Here is an 11,744-nt window from a genome sequence, read left to right on the forward strand (position 1 = left end):
CAATCGTTCGCTGGAGCACCCTCCAAAAAAAAAAAGCTATTTGGGATAATTCCTCTTCTTGAGGGCCACAAGTGACCTAAATCAGCGCCGACTGACATGATGGGGTGGCGTGGGACTCAGGAGGCTGGATGGGGGAGAGGGGGGGGGGGGTAAAAGGCCACTTAAGGATGCTGTGTGTGCATATGTGACTGTTGTAATCAGCCCAATCATCAAGACTTCACGCTGATGTTAAGCCAGACCACCACCACCACCCCTCCCCTGCCAAACCTGTAATCCTTTACAGGAAATTTTGCAGACCATATGTCGACGACGCAGTAAACACACCAGGGCCCCGACCCTCGCGCACATCGCGGCTACATGAGCCATGAAAACAGGAGGAGACGTATCCCACATTGCGCTCAGTTCTCAGATGTTTATTTTCTAATGCCAGAGTCCAGCAATTGCTCCTTTGCATGATTAATTGTCCGGAAAAACAGGGGGGGGAAAGTACACACACAAAAAGCTACATATTTAGCCATCTGTTTGCTGCTGCCTGCTAAAAAGAAAACTTCTAGCTAAAACTGATGCTTTGTTGGACCTTCCACGAGTTTGAAAGGGGGACAAGGCGGTCTCAAGAAAGAGGAGCCTGCACCAACCCGGGAGAGGGATCAACGCCCTTTGTGACATCACAAATAAGACTTGGACAGACACAAAGATCATGGTGCCTGGGGAAAATTGTCAAAGGTCAATAAAACGGGACACTTAATGTACCAGCTGCAGGCACACACACAAGCAAACAACTGGGATATGGGCAGGCACCAAAACCAGAGCAACAGATGTTTTAACTTTTAATTTTTCAATAGTCCTTCCTTTAAGTCTTTTAAGATTTTAAAGGGTAAATTAAAAGGCGTTTTGGTTTTTGCAAGAGCAAAGCTGTCTGTTTTGAGGTAGCAGCCACTGACTAATGTGAGTGCCTGGCCTCTCTGCTAGACCCATCACAGCCCAAGGCAGCTTCCACAGGTGGGACAAACAGAGAGTTTACTCACCATTGAGCCCATTGGGGATGCTCCTGTGGTGGTGTGGCGCTGACAGGTCATCCATGGACCTCCTCATGGTCGGGCCCAGCTTACTGTTCTCCGTGCCGGGCTTGTGTATGTGGTTGTGATTGTGGTGGTCGGGGCTGCCGGCGCTCCCCGTGCTGGACGTGCTACTCCCATCGCCCACGTCCCTGACCGTGCCCGTGCCCCCGTTCAGGTTGGACAAGCTGGACTGACTGTCTATGGAGCTCCTGGAGCCCGCCCCGTTCCTCTCCTCGTCCAGCATGAGGACGATCTCCTTCAGCTCCGAGTTCTCCCGCAGCACGGTGTCCTGGTTGGCCTCCAGCTCCTTCAGCTTCATCATGTAGGTGCCCATCTCCTTCCACATTGCGCTGGCCGTGAAGCGGCCGAAGCGCTGCCACTCGCGGGACAGCTTCTTGCCCTTCTGCCGGTCGTCGTCCAGGAAGCAGCAGAGCTCGCGGAGCTCGTGGTTGTCGTCCTGCAGCTTCTGGTTGATCTCCTTCAGGCTGCGGATCTCGTGCAGGTGCATCTGCAGCCGCCGGTTGATGTCCTTCATCATGTTGCCGTGCTCGATCATCAGGTTCATCTTCTCGCCGTCGACCCTGCGCAGCCTGCGGACCAGCTCGTCTTTGCCGCACCGCTGCAGCTCCTCGTCGGTCAGCTGGCTCAGATCATCCTTGGCTCCATCGTTGGGGTTCTTGGCCATGGCTGGTACTGTCTCAGCGCGTAAAATACTAAACGGTCACAAGTCAATCGAGCAAAGCCTCAGTCGCGGAAACGTGTGAAAACACACTGTCCGAAACGAAAAAGTACCATCATGACCTCTCTCTTAAACAGGCCGGGGGTGGCGGGGAGGACAGAAATGTACAAAATATATATATAAATATATAAAATGACAATGTTATTGTTGTCACGCAGGAGTGTCCTAATTTTTTTTTTTTTTTTAAAAAAGGAAAAAAAAAAAAAAAAAAAAACGTAAATCCCTCTATCGAATGTCACACAAAAAACGCGGGCATTAATCCGAAAACACGCGATTTCATCCGATTACCAGCGAGTGCTATTGGATCAGGTCCTCCTGGTTCCCGGTGCCGAGTCCCGTCAGCAGCACACGCCGCGTCCCACAGCAATGTGCAGCGTCTCCTCTGGACATCGATCCGTACCCGTAAAGAGGTACATATGGATAGGGGGAAAAAATAGTTCCTCACTTTAAAAAAAAAAAAAATACAATAAAAATACAATAAAACAAATCCCCGAAACCTTAATGAGAAAAGTCTGCGGAGTACTGAAACAAACAAACAAAACAAAAAAAAAAAATGAACACAAGCCCGTGTGTGTTTATTTACAGGCGGTGCATTCCAGCGCGCGATGTGAATCGCCAGCAGAAGCGGCTCGGATATAAGCCTCTTTGCCGAGGTGGAGCGTCGTTCGGCCGGAGGATTGGAGCCCCTACCTCAGCCAGACAGACAGACGGACAGACGACCAACTCGGATTTAGCAGCCGACAACCCCCACTTCTTCTCCTCCTACCACGTCCACCCCTTTTTTTTTTCCCTTCCTCCTCTTCTTCTCGTCCAAACTCTCGGCTCGAAATCATTCAAGGGGATTTGAGCCAAGACGGCCAATCAAGACGTGGGAGCGCGCAGTGGGCAGCAGGTAGATGAAAAGTGCGCTGGAGCCTCGCGAGGCGCAAGCTCGGCCCTCTTAAAGTGACAGTGCCTCAAAAAACAGAATCCTTCGTTTAAAAAAAAACAACAAGATGAAGGCGTTGAATAAAGTGTAGAATGCCTTCTAAAAAAAAAAATGTCCCTTTGTTTAATCTCTAAAGTACACTCGTTTACTCGTTTTTTTCTCTCTCTATCAACCCACCACTGTGTTGTACACAAATATGTCCCAGTTACGGATTGTCTGTTGTTATGTCTCTGTCATGTTCTACATGTAAAATGAAAGAACAACAAAATCTCAAAGTATACACTATATCTGTTTATAAAAATGGATTTATTTTTTTAAATTTATTTATTTAGAAATGTGTCCTCGCATATTATTACAATCGTATGCAGAATTCTGCAGAAAATATACACAGATGTAGGCCTAATATGAAATCAAATATAACATGTTAAACAACGACAGAAAACATTTGCTACGAATATCGGTCAAGTGTTGCATCCCGTTTTTAAATAAGTTTAGTTTAACAGGTGCTTTGTGAGTTCGGGTTTCCCCAGAAGAAGCGTCCCATTGTGGGGAAGTTTCGGCAAACACAAAGTAAATCGTGTAAAAAAAATAAGGCCCAGCATTGTGTGACATTTGCTGACATCTGCTGGTGTGAAATTATGAAGGACATTTTATTTGAGTTTAAAGCTGTTGCCTAATTAGCACGTTTCTTGTTTGTTCCTGGAGAGTGTATGTTTAACAGACCTTAATGAGTTTTTGACTGCAAAGTCACAGCACTCTGTGGATGTATGGTGTCAGATTTTGTTGCACTGTAACAACAAAATCATTGTAAACTGAGCATGAATTCAGATCAGATTGGAGCAATGTTGAGGGGACAACGCGAGTGCGGGATAACACAGAAAAAGATCAAGACTACTTTTCAGATTTTAAGACATTTATTTTCATCTGTAAGCAAAATCATAATTTTAATAAACAAGTACACGCAAAAAGATAGGTATACAGTAAAATAAGTGCAATTCACATGTAGACTTTCCCCTTTATTCCCCCATTATTCCTGCAGGAACAAATTAAAAAAAAAACTTGCAATAATCAGTCAGTATTGTTCAGTTATTCAGTGCCATTGGAAAGAGCTAAATATAAACAGTGTTTGACGACACACAGCAGCAAAACTCAAATCAGTGCAAGTTGTCTAACAATAATCTGATTTTGTCATTTAGTTCTATTGCTCACTCCCATGCTCAGAGTTGGTTCTGAGGCTGCCTGGACTCCGAAAACGTTCTCTGTCAAGGAAATCTGAATGATTTACATTAGATAATGAATGCTGATATTATGACAACACTGTGGAAAGAAAAACAACAGTTTAGACAAGTTTGACTCGTTTTTGTGCAGACAGATTGCACAGTCTTGTTACTCTGATGAATTTATTTCTTGTGATTCCTGTGTCTGACCGAGCAAATCACTCCGCTCTTGGGCCTTATTGTGCCCGTGTCCAGGATGTCAAAGGTCTGTCCTGGCACAAGGGAGAAGTCGAACCTCTGCAGCAGCTTGGCCATCACAATCTTGGCTTCTATCTGTAAGCAAACCCATTCTAAAAGTTAACTCCATGCATTCTGATGCAGTGCCTTAATTTATTATGAGTGTTGAGGACCCACCTGAGCAAAGTTCCTTCCAAGGCAGGAGCGAGGACCCAGGGAGAAGGGGTAGTAGCAGTAGTAAGGCCTGACAAAAACAGATGAGACGTGTCCTCATTTAATATGCACTATTTTTGCTTGAATGGTAAGTGTTTCAACACAAAAGGTGTCGAAACAGAGGTGGTTAAGGTGGTGGTGGTGGGAGGTGGGGGGGGAGGGGGGGAGGGGGGGGGCACTTACTTTGGAGCATCTGGGTGGAATCTGTCTGGATCAAATTTCATGGGGTCCGGAAAGAATTCTTCCATTCTGCCAGTCACATAGGTGCTAAACTGCATTACAAAGCAATTCAAAGTAAATGTTGCATCAATCAAACACTTGTGGGTTTGTGTAGATTCTATTGTGTGCGGAGGGAAAAAAGACTGAATGACGTACAAAAACAATTCCTCCTTTAGGAACGTGGATCCCATTGATGTCAATGTCTTCCACGATGTCCCTGGTTGTGCCTGTAGCTGGTGGATAGAGCCTCAGAGTCTCTTTCAGCACCTGTGAGCAGTGCCATAAAGGTGATTTATTCAAGAAAGGGAAAGTGAATTTAGGAGGGACACAAGGTAGTTTTCAGCATTTTCCAAACCCAAGTCTACACACCTGAGAAAGGTAAACCAGTTGGCTAAGATCCTCATAACTGATCTCCTGTTTCATCCCGATGACTTCGTCCACCTCCTTCTTAGCCCTGAGAAATAAAACCGCCACATAAAGGTCCATTGCTCAGTGGGAACACTGTGAAATTAATCTGCGCTGTAGTATTAGGTTATCACTTCTCCAAAATATCTGGATGTCTCCCGAGTTCCATGATGCAAAAAGCCAGCTGGTTTGCTGTAGTTTCTTGTCCTTCAACGTAGGAGAGATGAAAAAAAGACATTAAAATATAAATCCTATCTTACAATGTGACTTATTTCCACACTCACCTGCAATGAAAAATGTCACAAAATTATCCAGCATGAATTCTTCGTCCTCTGGCGTCATAACTGTGTCTGGAAAACAACAATTTAGTATGTTTCATCATTTTCAACCTTTACTCCCTCTCCATAAGAACATTGCATTATCACTACAGGTATAATTCCTCCTAAAGAGGGTTCCACTACCCTCCCACCCCTCTGAACTCACCTTTGCCCACAGTTTTGATGATCTGCGTCAGGATGTCCTTGGGGACCTCGTCACCGTTCTGTATGGCAGCCTTCCTGTTGTTGATCCACTCTGCTCCGGTGTGGCGCAGCAGGCGGCAGGCCTCCCTCACCTCGTTGATGAAGGGCCGGTTCATTGGATTGTACTGGAGAGGGTGAAGGATGGGTGAGGGTGATTTTTTTTTCTCTTTCATTTAGCTGTAACACACGCTGTACAAACTCACAGCAAAACATTTGTCTCTTATGTTGATGACCATCCCTTTCAGGCATGTCTCAATGGCTCTGGGGAAAGGTGAACTGTGATTCAGCAGGTCCAAATCCACACCAAAAGCAACCTGGGGCCGGAGAAAACGAGTTAATGTTAACAGTATGATGATGTGACGTTCTATAATATCTCATGATATTATATTTGATGTCTCATTTGGAGAGCTGGATGCATTCAAATACCTTGGCAATAACATCAAGTGTGACACAATTAACAAGGCTCAGCATGGATGTGTCTGTTTTGCTGTCGGCCAGTTCTGTGAGTTTGTCCATCAGTTTCTCAGCCCGCTCATTGAAAGTCCCAGAGAGACCTCTTAAATACCTGCAAACAATATCAGCTGTGACCGACTTTTACGGTTGCCAAGTAGATGCAACCGGGCAGTGTGACAACTAAGTAACTCACAAGCTGCTGAAGGCAGGGTCCATGATGCGGCGCTGTTTGTACCACTCTTCATGGTGTCGTACTGACACCAGGCCATTTCCTAGGAACCTTGAAGAGGGGACACACAGTGATTCCAACAGAGCTAAACAATCATTTGACGCAACATATACTGAGCAAGCTCAAAGGTGCCACATAAACTTTTCTGATTTGTATTTTCACTCCTGTTTTAAAAAAAATTCAATAGGTCTTTAGAAAACTAAATCCTTACTCAAACTAATGCTGTCGTACGGCCCGGCCCGGGAATGTGGTCGTACTTCATGTGAACGGATTTAATGTAGAGGCAGTAACCGAGAAAAGCCACAGAAAGTGGAATGAGCAGGAGAAGCAGCCCGTAAGCGGCCCAGTTCAGAACCATGCTGAAGAACGCCATTTCTCCAGCCAGGTGAAGTCCTCCCGCCGGACGACAGGTAAATCCGGAGGGTTGAGCAGCCAGAGACTCGCAAGTAAATGGGTGAACGTTCACTGCTATCATTAACAGGCACCTCCTTCTATTGAGGGTTGAGGCGTTTCCCACCTTTATAGTTGTGGGTTGCTGTTTGTTTGTTTTTAACTTTTGTTTTTTTTATTAATATATAATTGTCTGTTGTGATTAATGACTTGCCATTGCGTTCTTTGGGGGTTTCAGATTGTTGTTTTGTTGTTGTGTTTTGCACTTCAGGGCCACTTGTACATACGTTTACAGAATGCAGCAAACATTTCAAATATATACACAATATAATATAATTTAAAAAGTACGACAGACACCCTTTGCTTCTACTTCAAGTGTCTGTCTTTCTTTGTATCGTTCTGAGATAATTTAATGGGAATTTTGACATGTTGGTTTACGTGAAGCAGCGCCCCCTGTGGTAATGGCTCGGTACATATCAAAGAAAATCGTGACAAATTAAAATCAGGCAATGTGTGTCATTTACTGGCATCTACTTGAGTGAAATTATGAAGGATTAAACAAAAAAAAACCTCAAACAAATCATGGCATAATTATCAAAACACCTTAACTAAGTCTTAGTTCCCCAGATTTGTAGTTTGACTTAATGAGTTTGTGCCAGTACCACAGGGAAACAACAACATCATGGCAAACTGAATATGAAATCAGATCAGGTTGTCGAAGTTATGAGGTGACGTGGCGAGTGTAGGACCAAATAGAAAAAGAAACAAGGTTACTTCTCAGATTTTGTCATTTATTTTCATCTGTAGGCAAATTAATAAGTTTAATAAAGAGAGACATGTACAAAGGTGTGGTTACAGTATACAGTCAGTGCATATTATATTACAATTTATGTACTCTCTGCTTTATCCACATTTTTTTTTTCATGGAATAAATGAAAAGTTTTCATTCTCTGTCAGTATTGTTCAATTGTTTGGCCCCATATTTTGCTAAATGATTTTCACCAGTGTTGCCTGACAATGAGTAAAGAAAGTGTGTTTTAGGACACTCCAAGGAAGGAAGAATGCCTTTGCAATGTCACTAAAGGGACTGACTCCTTCCATGTTAGTGGTAACGTCCCCTTGACTCCGTCAACATTCTGTCGAAGAAATCTGAATTTTTACCTACTGTAAGAGAAAATATAATCTGAAAATCAAATTGGAACAATACTGAATGCTGTTGTTTCAACATAAAAATATTTGCCATTACTCGTTTGTTTTTGTGCAGACAGATCGCACAGTCTTGTTACTCTGATGAATTTATTTCTTGTGATTCCTGTGTCTGACCGAGCAAATCACTCCACTCTTGGGCCTTATTGTGCCCGTGTCCAGGATGTCAAAGGTCTGTCCTGGCACAAGGGAGAAGTCGAACCTCTGCAGCAACTTGGCCATCACAATCTTGGCTTCCATCTGTATGCAACCCCATTCTAAAAGTTAACTCAATGCATTCTGATGCAGTGCATTAATTTATTATGAGTTTCAAGGACCCACCTGAGCAAAGTTCTGTCCCAGGCAGGAGCGAGGACCCAGGGAGAAGGGGTAGTCTGACAAAAACAGATGAGACGTGTCCTCATTTAATATGCACTATTTTTGCTTGAATGGTAAGTGTTCTGACATGACCAGACGTGGTCCTGGTGAAAAAAAAAAAAAAATGTAGCCCACTTACTTTGGAGCATCTGGGTGGAATCTGTCTGGATCAAATTTCATGGGGTCCGGAAAGAATTCTTCCATTCTGCCAGTCACATAGGTGCTTAACTGCATTACAAAGCAATTCAAAGTAAATGTTGCATCAATCAAACACTTGTGGGTTTGTGTAGATTCTATTGTATGCGGGGGGGAAAAAAAGACTGAATGACATGCAAAAACAATTCCTCCTTTAGGAACGCGGATCCCATTGATGTCAATGTCTTCCACGACGTCCCTGGATGTGCCTGTAGCTGGTGGATAGAGCCTCAGAGTCTCTTTCAGCACCTGTGAGCAGTGCCATAAAGGTGATTTATTCAAGAAAGGTAAAGTGAATTTAGGAGGGACACAAGGCAGTTTTCAGCATTTTCCAAACCCAAGTCTACACACCTGAGAAAGGTAAACCAGTTGGCTAAGATCCTCATAACTGATCTCCTGTTTCATCCCGATGACTTCGTCCACCTCCTTCTTAGCCCTGAGGAATAAAACCGCCACATAAAGGTCCATTGCTCAGTGGGAACACTGTGAAATTAATCTGCGCTGTAGTATTAGGTTATCACTTCTCCAAAATATCTGGATGTCTCCCGAGTTCCATGATGCAAAAAGCCAGCTGGTTTGCTGTAGTTTCTTGTCCTTCAACGTAGGAGAGATGAAAAAAAGACATTAAAATATAAATCCTATCTTACAATGTGACTTATTTCCACACTCACCTGCAATGAAAAATGTCACAAAATTATCCAGCATGAATTCTTCGTCCTCTGGCGTCATAACTGTGTCTGGAAAACAACAATTTAGTATGTTTCATCATTTTCAACCTTTACTCCCTCTCCATAAGAACATTGCATTATCACTACAGGTATAATTCCTCCTAAAGAGGGTTCCACTACCCTCCCACCCCTCTGAACTCACCTTTGCCCACAGTTTTGATGATCTGCGTCAGGATATCCTTGGGGACCTCGTCACCGTTCTGTATGGCAGCCTTCCTGTTGTTGATCCACTCTGCTCCGGTGTGGCGCAGCAGGCGGCAGGCCTCCCTCACCTCGTTGATGAAGGGCCGGTTCATTGGATTGTACTGGAGAGGGTGAAGGATGGGTGAGGGTGATTTTTTTTTCTCTTTCATTTAGCTGTAACACACGCTGTACAAACTCACAGCAAAAAATTTGTCTCTTATGTTGATGACCATCCCTTTCAGGCATGTCTCAATGGCTCTGGGGAAAGGTGAACTGTGATTCAGCAGGTCCAAATCCACACCAAAAGCGACCTGGGGCCGGAGAAAACGAGTTAATGTTAACAGTATGATGATGTGACGTTCTATTATATCTCATGATATTATATTTGATGTCTCATTTGGAGAGCTGGATGCATTCAAATACCTTGGCAATAACATCAAGTGTGACTGAATTAACAAGGCTCAGCATGGATGTGTCTGTTTTGCTGTCGGCCAGTTCTGTGAGTTTGTCCATCAGTCTCTCAGCCCGCTCATTGAAAGTCCCAGAGAGACCTCTTAAATACCTGCAAACAATATCAGCTGTGACCGACTTTTACGGTTGCCAAGTAGATGCAACCGGGCAGTGTGACAACTAAGTAACTCACAAGCTGCTGAAGGCAGGGTCCATGATGCGGCGCTGTTTGTACCACTCTTCATGGTGTCGTACTGACACCAGGCCATTTCCTAGGAACCTTGAAGAGGGGACACACAGTGATTCCAACAGAGCTAAACAATCATTTGACGCAACATATACTGAGCAAGCTCAAAGGTGCCACATAAACTTTTCTGATTTGTATTTTCACTCCTGTGAAGCAGCTTTACAATTTAAAAAAAAATTCAATAGGTCTTTAGAAAACTAAATCCTTACTCAAACTAATGCTGTGTTAAAACCAAAACGTTTGGAGTGGAAAAGAACAAGGCAGAGCCAGAGCTTGACTGGGATGTTGTCACCAAAATGAGTGAGGGATCAGTGACATTATCATGTGACCTGACAAAGGGCTGGTTCCTCAAACTGCACATTTTAGTTAACACTTTGCGTGAAGTGGAACAAGCTAAGAAGGTGAAGGGTCCACTTTTGGGAAGTTAACTGTCAAGTGAGAGATTAAACATGTTTAGAAGAAATTAGTAGAGGGAATATTGTGTTATATGAGACTGTTTGTAGGATTTGCAAATGTGCAATATTGGCGAAATACCTTTGACCAAACAGGGTGAAAACTGCATTGTGCAGGAAACTGTCTTTGGAGTATTTTGGTGACATCAGGATTTCCTAAAAATAAATAAATAATGATAATAATAATAAAAGATTAAAATGGGACATCTTCATGTAACTCGTCTTTTTAAGTCTTAGAAAGTTTTATCACAAAAGGAAAATGTCTCACAGGCTGCCTGATCCTTTTACTCTACACATCGCACAATGCAACGCATTCTTTCACAAACACAGCGGTAGAGGGCAGTATGCACCTTTGTTGCCTCCGGGCACGTCACCAAAATCAAAACGTCATGTAGGAAGTTGATCTTGCAAACAGGTCCATACTCTAGTCTCCTGGAAAATAAATGAATTAAAAAAAATGATTTAAAAAAGAAAAAAGTACTCATTGGCAGATCAGTACATCCATGGTCACACATGTCGAAGCAAAGGGTTTAAAATAAAAGAATGTCAGTGCAGAAGTGGGGTTGTTTCTCAACTGTTCTCATCCTATTTTAGCTGACACCTTCAACAGTTTAAATGGACTTTTAAACGATCTGCCTGGTGAAATTAGAAGACAATATAAAAGCAATGTCGCTCACACTTACCATTCGAGTAACAAGTCGTGTACGAGATCGCCCTTCCTCATCACCGACAGAAACTTTAGCGCATTTCCGAAAAAGAAGCTGCGGAAGAAAAATAATCAACACGACCGACAATATCGCCAGTTGGATAAAGTTAGCATAAAGTTTCCAGGCGAACTAGACAGACTGCCACTGACAGCCAGTGTGAAGGTACCTGTCTCTGGGCGGCCCGGGAATGTGGTCGTACTTCATGTGAACGGATTTAATGTAGAGGCAGTAACCGAGAAAAGCCACAGAAAGTGGAATGAGCAGGAGAAGCAGCCCGTAAGCGGCCCAGTTCAGAACCATGCTGAAGAACGCCATTTCTCCAGCCAGGTGAAGTCCTCCCGCCGGACGACAGGTAAATCCGGAGGGTTGAGCAGCCACAGACTGGCAAGTAAATGGGTGAACGTTCACTGCTATCATTAACAGGCACCTCCTTCTATTGAGGGTTGAGGCGTTTCCCACCTTTATAGTTGTGGGTTGCTGTTTGTTTGTTTTTAACTTTTGTTTTTTTTATTAATATATAATTGTCTGTTGTGATTAATGACTTGCCATTGCGTTCTTTGGGGGTTTCAGATTGTTGTTTTGTTGTTGTGTTTTGCACTTCAGGGCCACT

General features: G+C 43.6%; 3 protein-coding genes across 11 annotated transcripts in view; all 3 read right to left on the reverse strand.

The window, feature by feature from the left end:
- Nucleotides 1–2,720, reverse strand: part of ccdc85cb (coiled-coil domain containing 85C, b) — a 43,079-nt gene extending 40,359 nt beyond the window's left edge. For 2 of the 8 annotated variants that reach the window (XM_076048454.1, XM_076048451.1), the window contains exon 1: nt 1,026–2,719. In XM_076048454.1, coding sequence (XP_075904569.1) covers nt 1,026–1,743 — 718 coding nt within the window. In that variant the 5' untranslated portion in view covers nt 1,744–2,719. Of the gene's footprint in view, nt 1–1,025 lie in introns of all 8 variants that reach the window. The other 6 variants (XM_076048449.1, XM_076048450.1, XM_076048447.1 and 3 more) reach the window with 6 other exon arrangements.
- A 900-nt stretch (nt 2,721–3,620) lies between these two features.
- LOC142903033 (cholesterol 24-hydroxylase-like) lies at nt 3,621–6,373 on the reverse strand. Of its 2 annotated transcripts, none has more exons than XM_076048456.1 (11): nt 6,184–6,373; nt 5,964–6,102; nt 5,741–5,851; nt 5,500–5,662; nt 5,301–5,366; nt 5,151–5,223; nt 4,981–5,065; nt 4,768–4,878; nt 4,576–4,664; nt 4,357–4,423; nt 3,621–4,275 (listed from the first exon to the last, which is right to left on the reverse strand). In XM_076048456.1, exons 1-11 carry the CDS (start codon nt 6,204–6,206, stop codon nt 4,126–4,128), a joined length of 1,077 nt encoding a protein of 358 aa, XP_075904571.1. In that variant the 5' UTR covers nt 6,207–6,373; the 3' UTR covers nt 3,621–4,125. The 2 variants fall into 2 exon arrangements, with proteins under 2 accessions (XP_075904571.1, XP_075904570.1); XM_076048455.1 differs by having other exon boundaries at nt 3,621–4,271; nt 4,353–4,423; nt 6,184–6,372.
- Nucleotides 6,374–7,375: 1,002 nt separating this feature from the next.
- Nucleotides 7,376–11,628, reverse strand: LOC142903031 (cholesterol 24-hydroxylase-like). Its single transcript, XM_076048445.1, has 14 exons — nt 11,301–11,628; nt 11,111–11,188; nt 10,778–10,859; nt 10,510–10,583; nt 9,922–10,008; nt 9,702–9,840; nt 9,479–9,589; nt 9,238–9,400; nt 9,039–9,104; nt 8,889–8,961; nt 8,719–8,803; nt 8,312–8,616; nt 8,137–8,189; nt 7,376–8,055 (listed from the first exon to the last, which is right to left on the reverse strand). The coding sequence occupies exons 1-14, from the start codon at nt 11,549–11,551 to the stop codon at nt 7,982–7,984; spliced, it is 1,641 nt and encodes a 546-aa protein (XP_075904560.1). The 5' UTR covers nt 11,552–11,628; the 3' UTR covers nt 7,376–7,981.
- Between the last annotated feature and the right edge of the window lie 116 nt (nt 11,629–11,744).

This window comes from Nelusetta ayraudi, unplaced genomic scaffold (genome assembly GCF_046127955.1).
Source record: "Nelusetta ayraudi isolate G7.1 ecotype Tasmania unplaced genomic scaffold, CSIRO-AGI_Nayr_v1 ptg000100l, whole genome shotgun sequence".
NCBI lineage: Eukaryota > Metazoa > Chordata > Actinopteri > Tetraodontiformes > Monacanthidae > Nelusetta > Nelusetta ayraudi.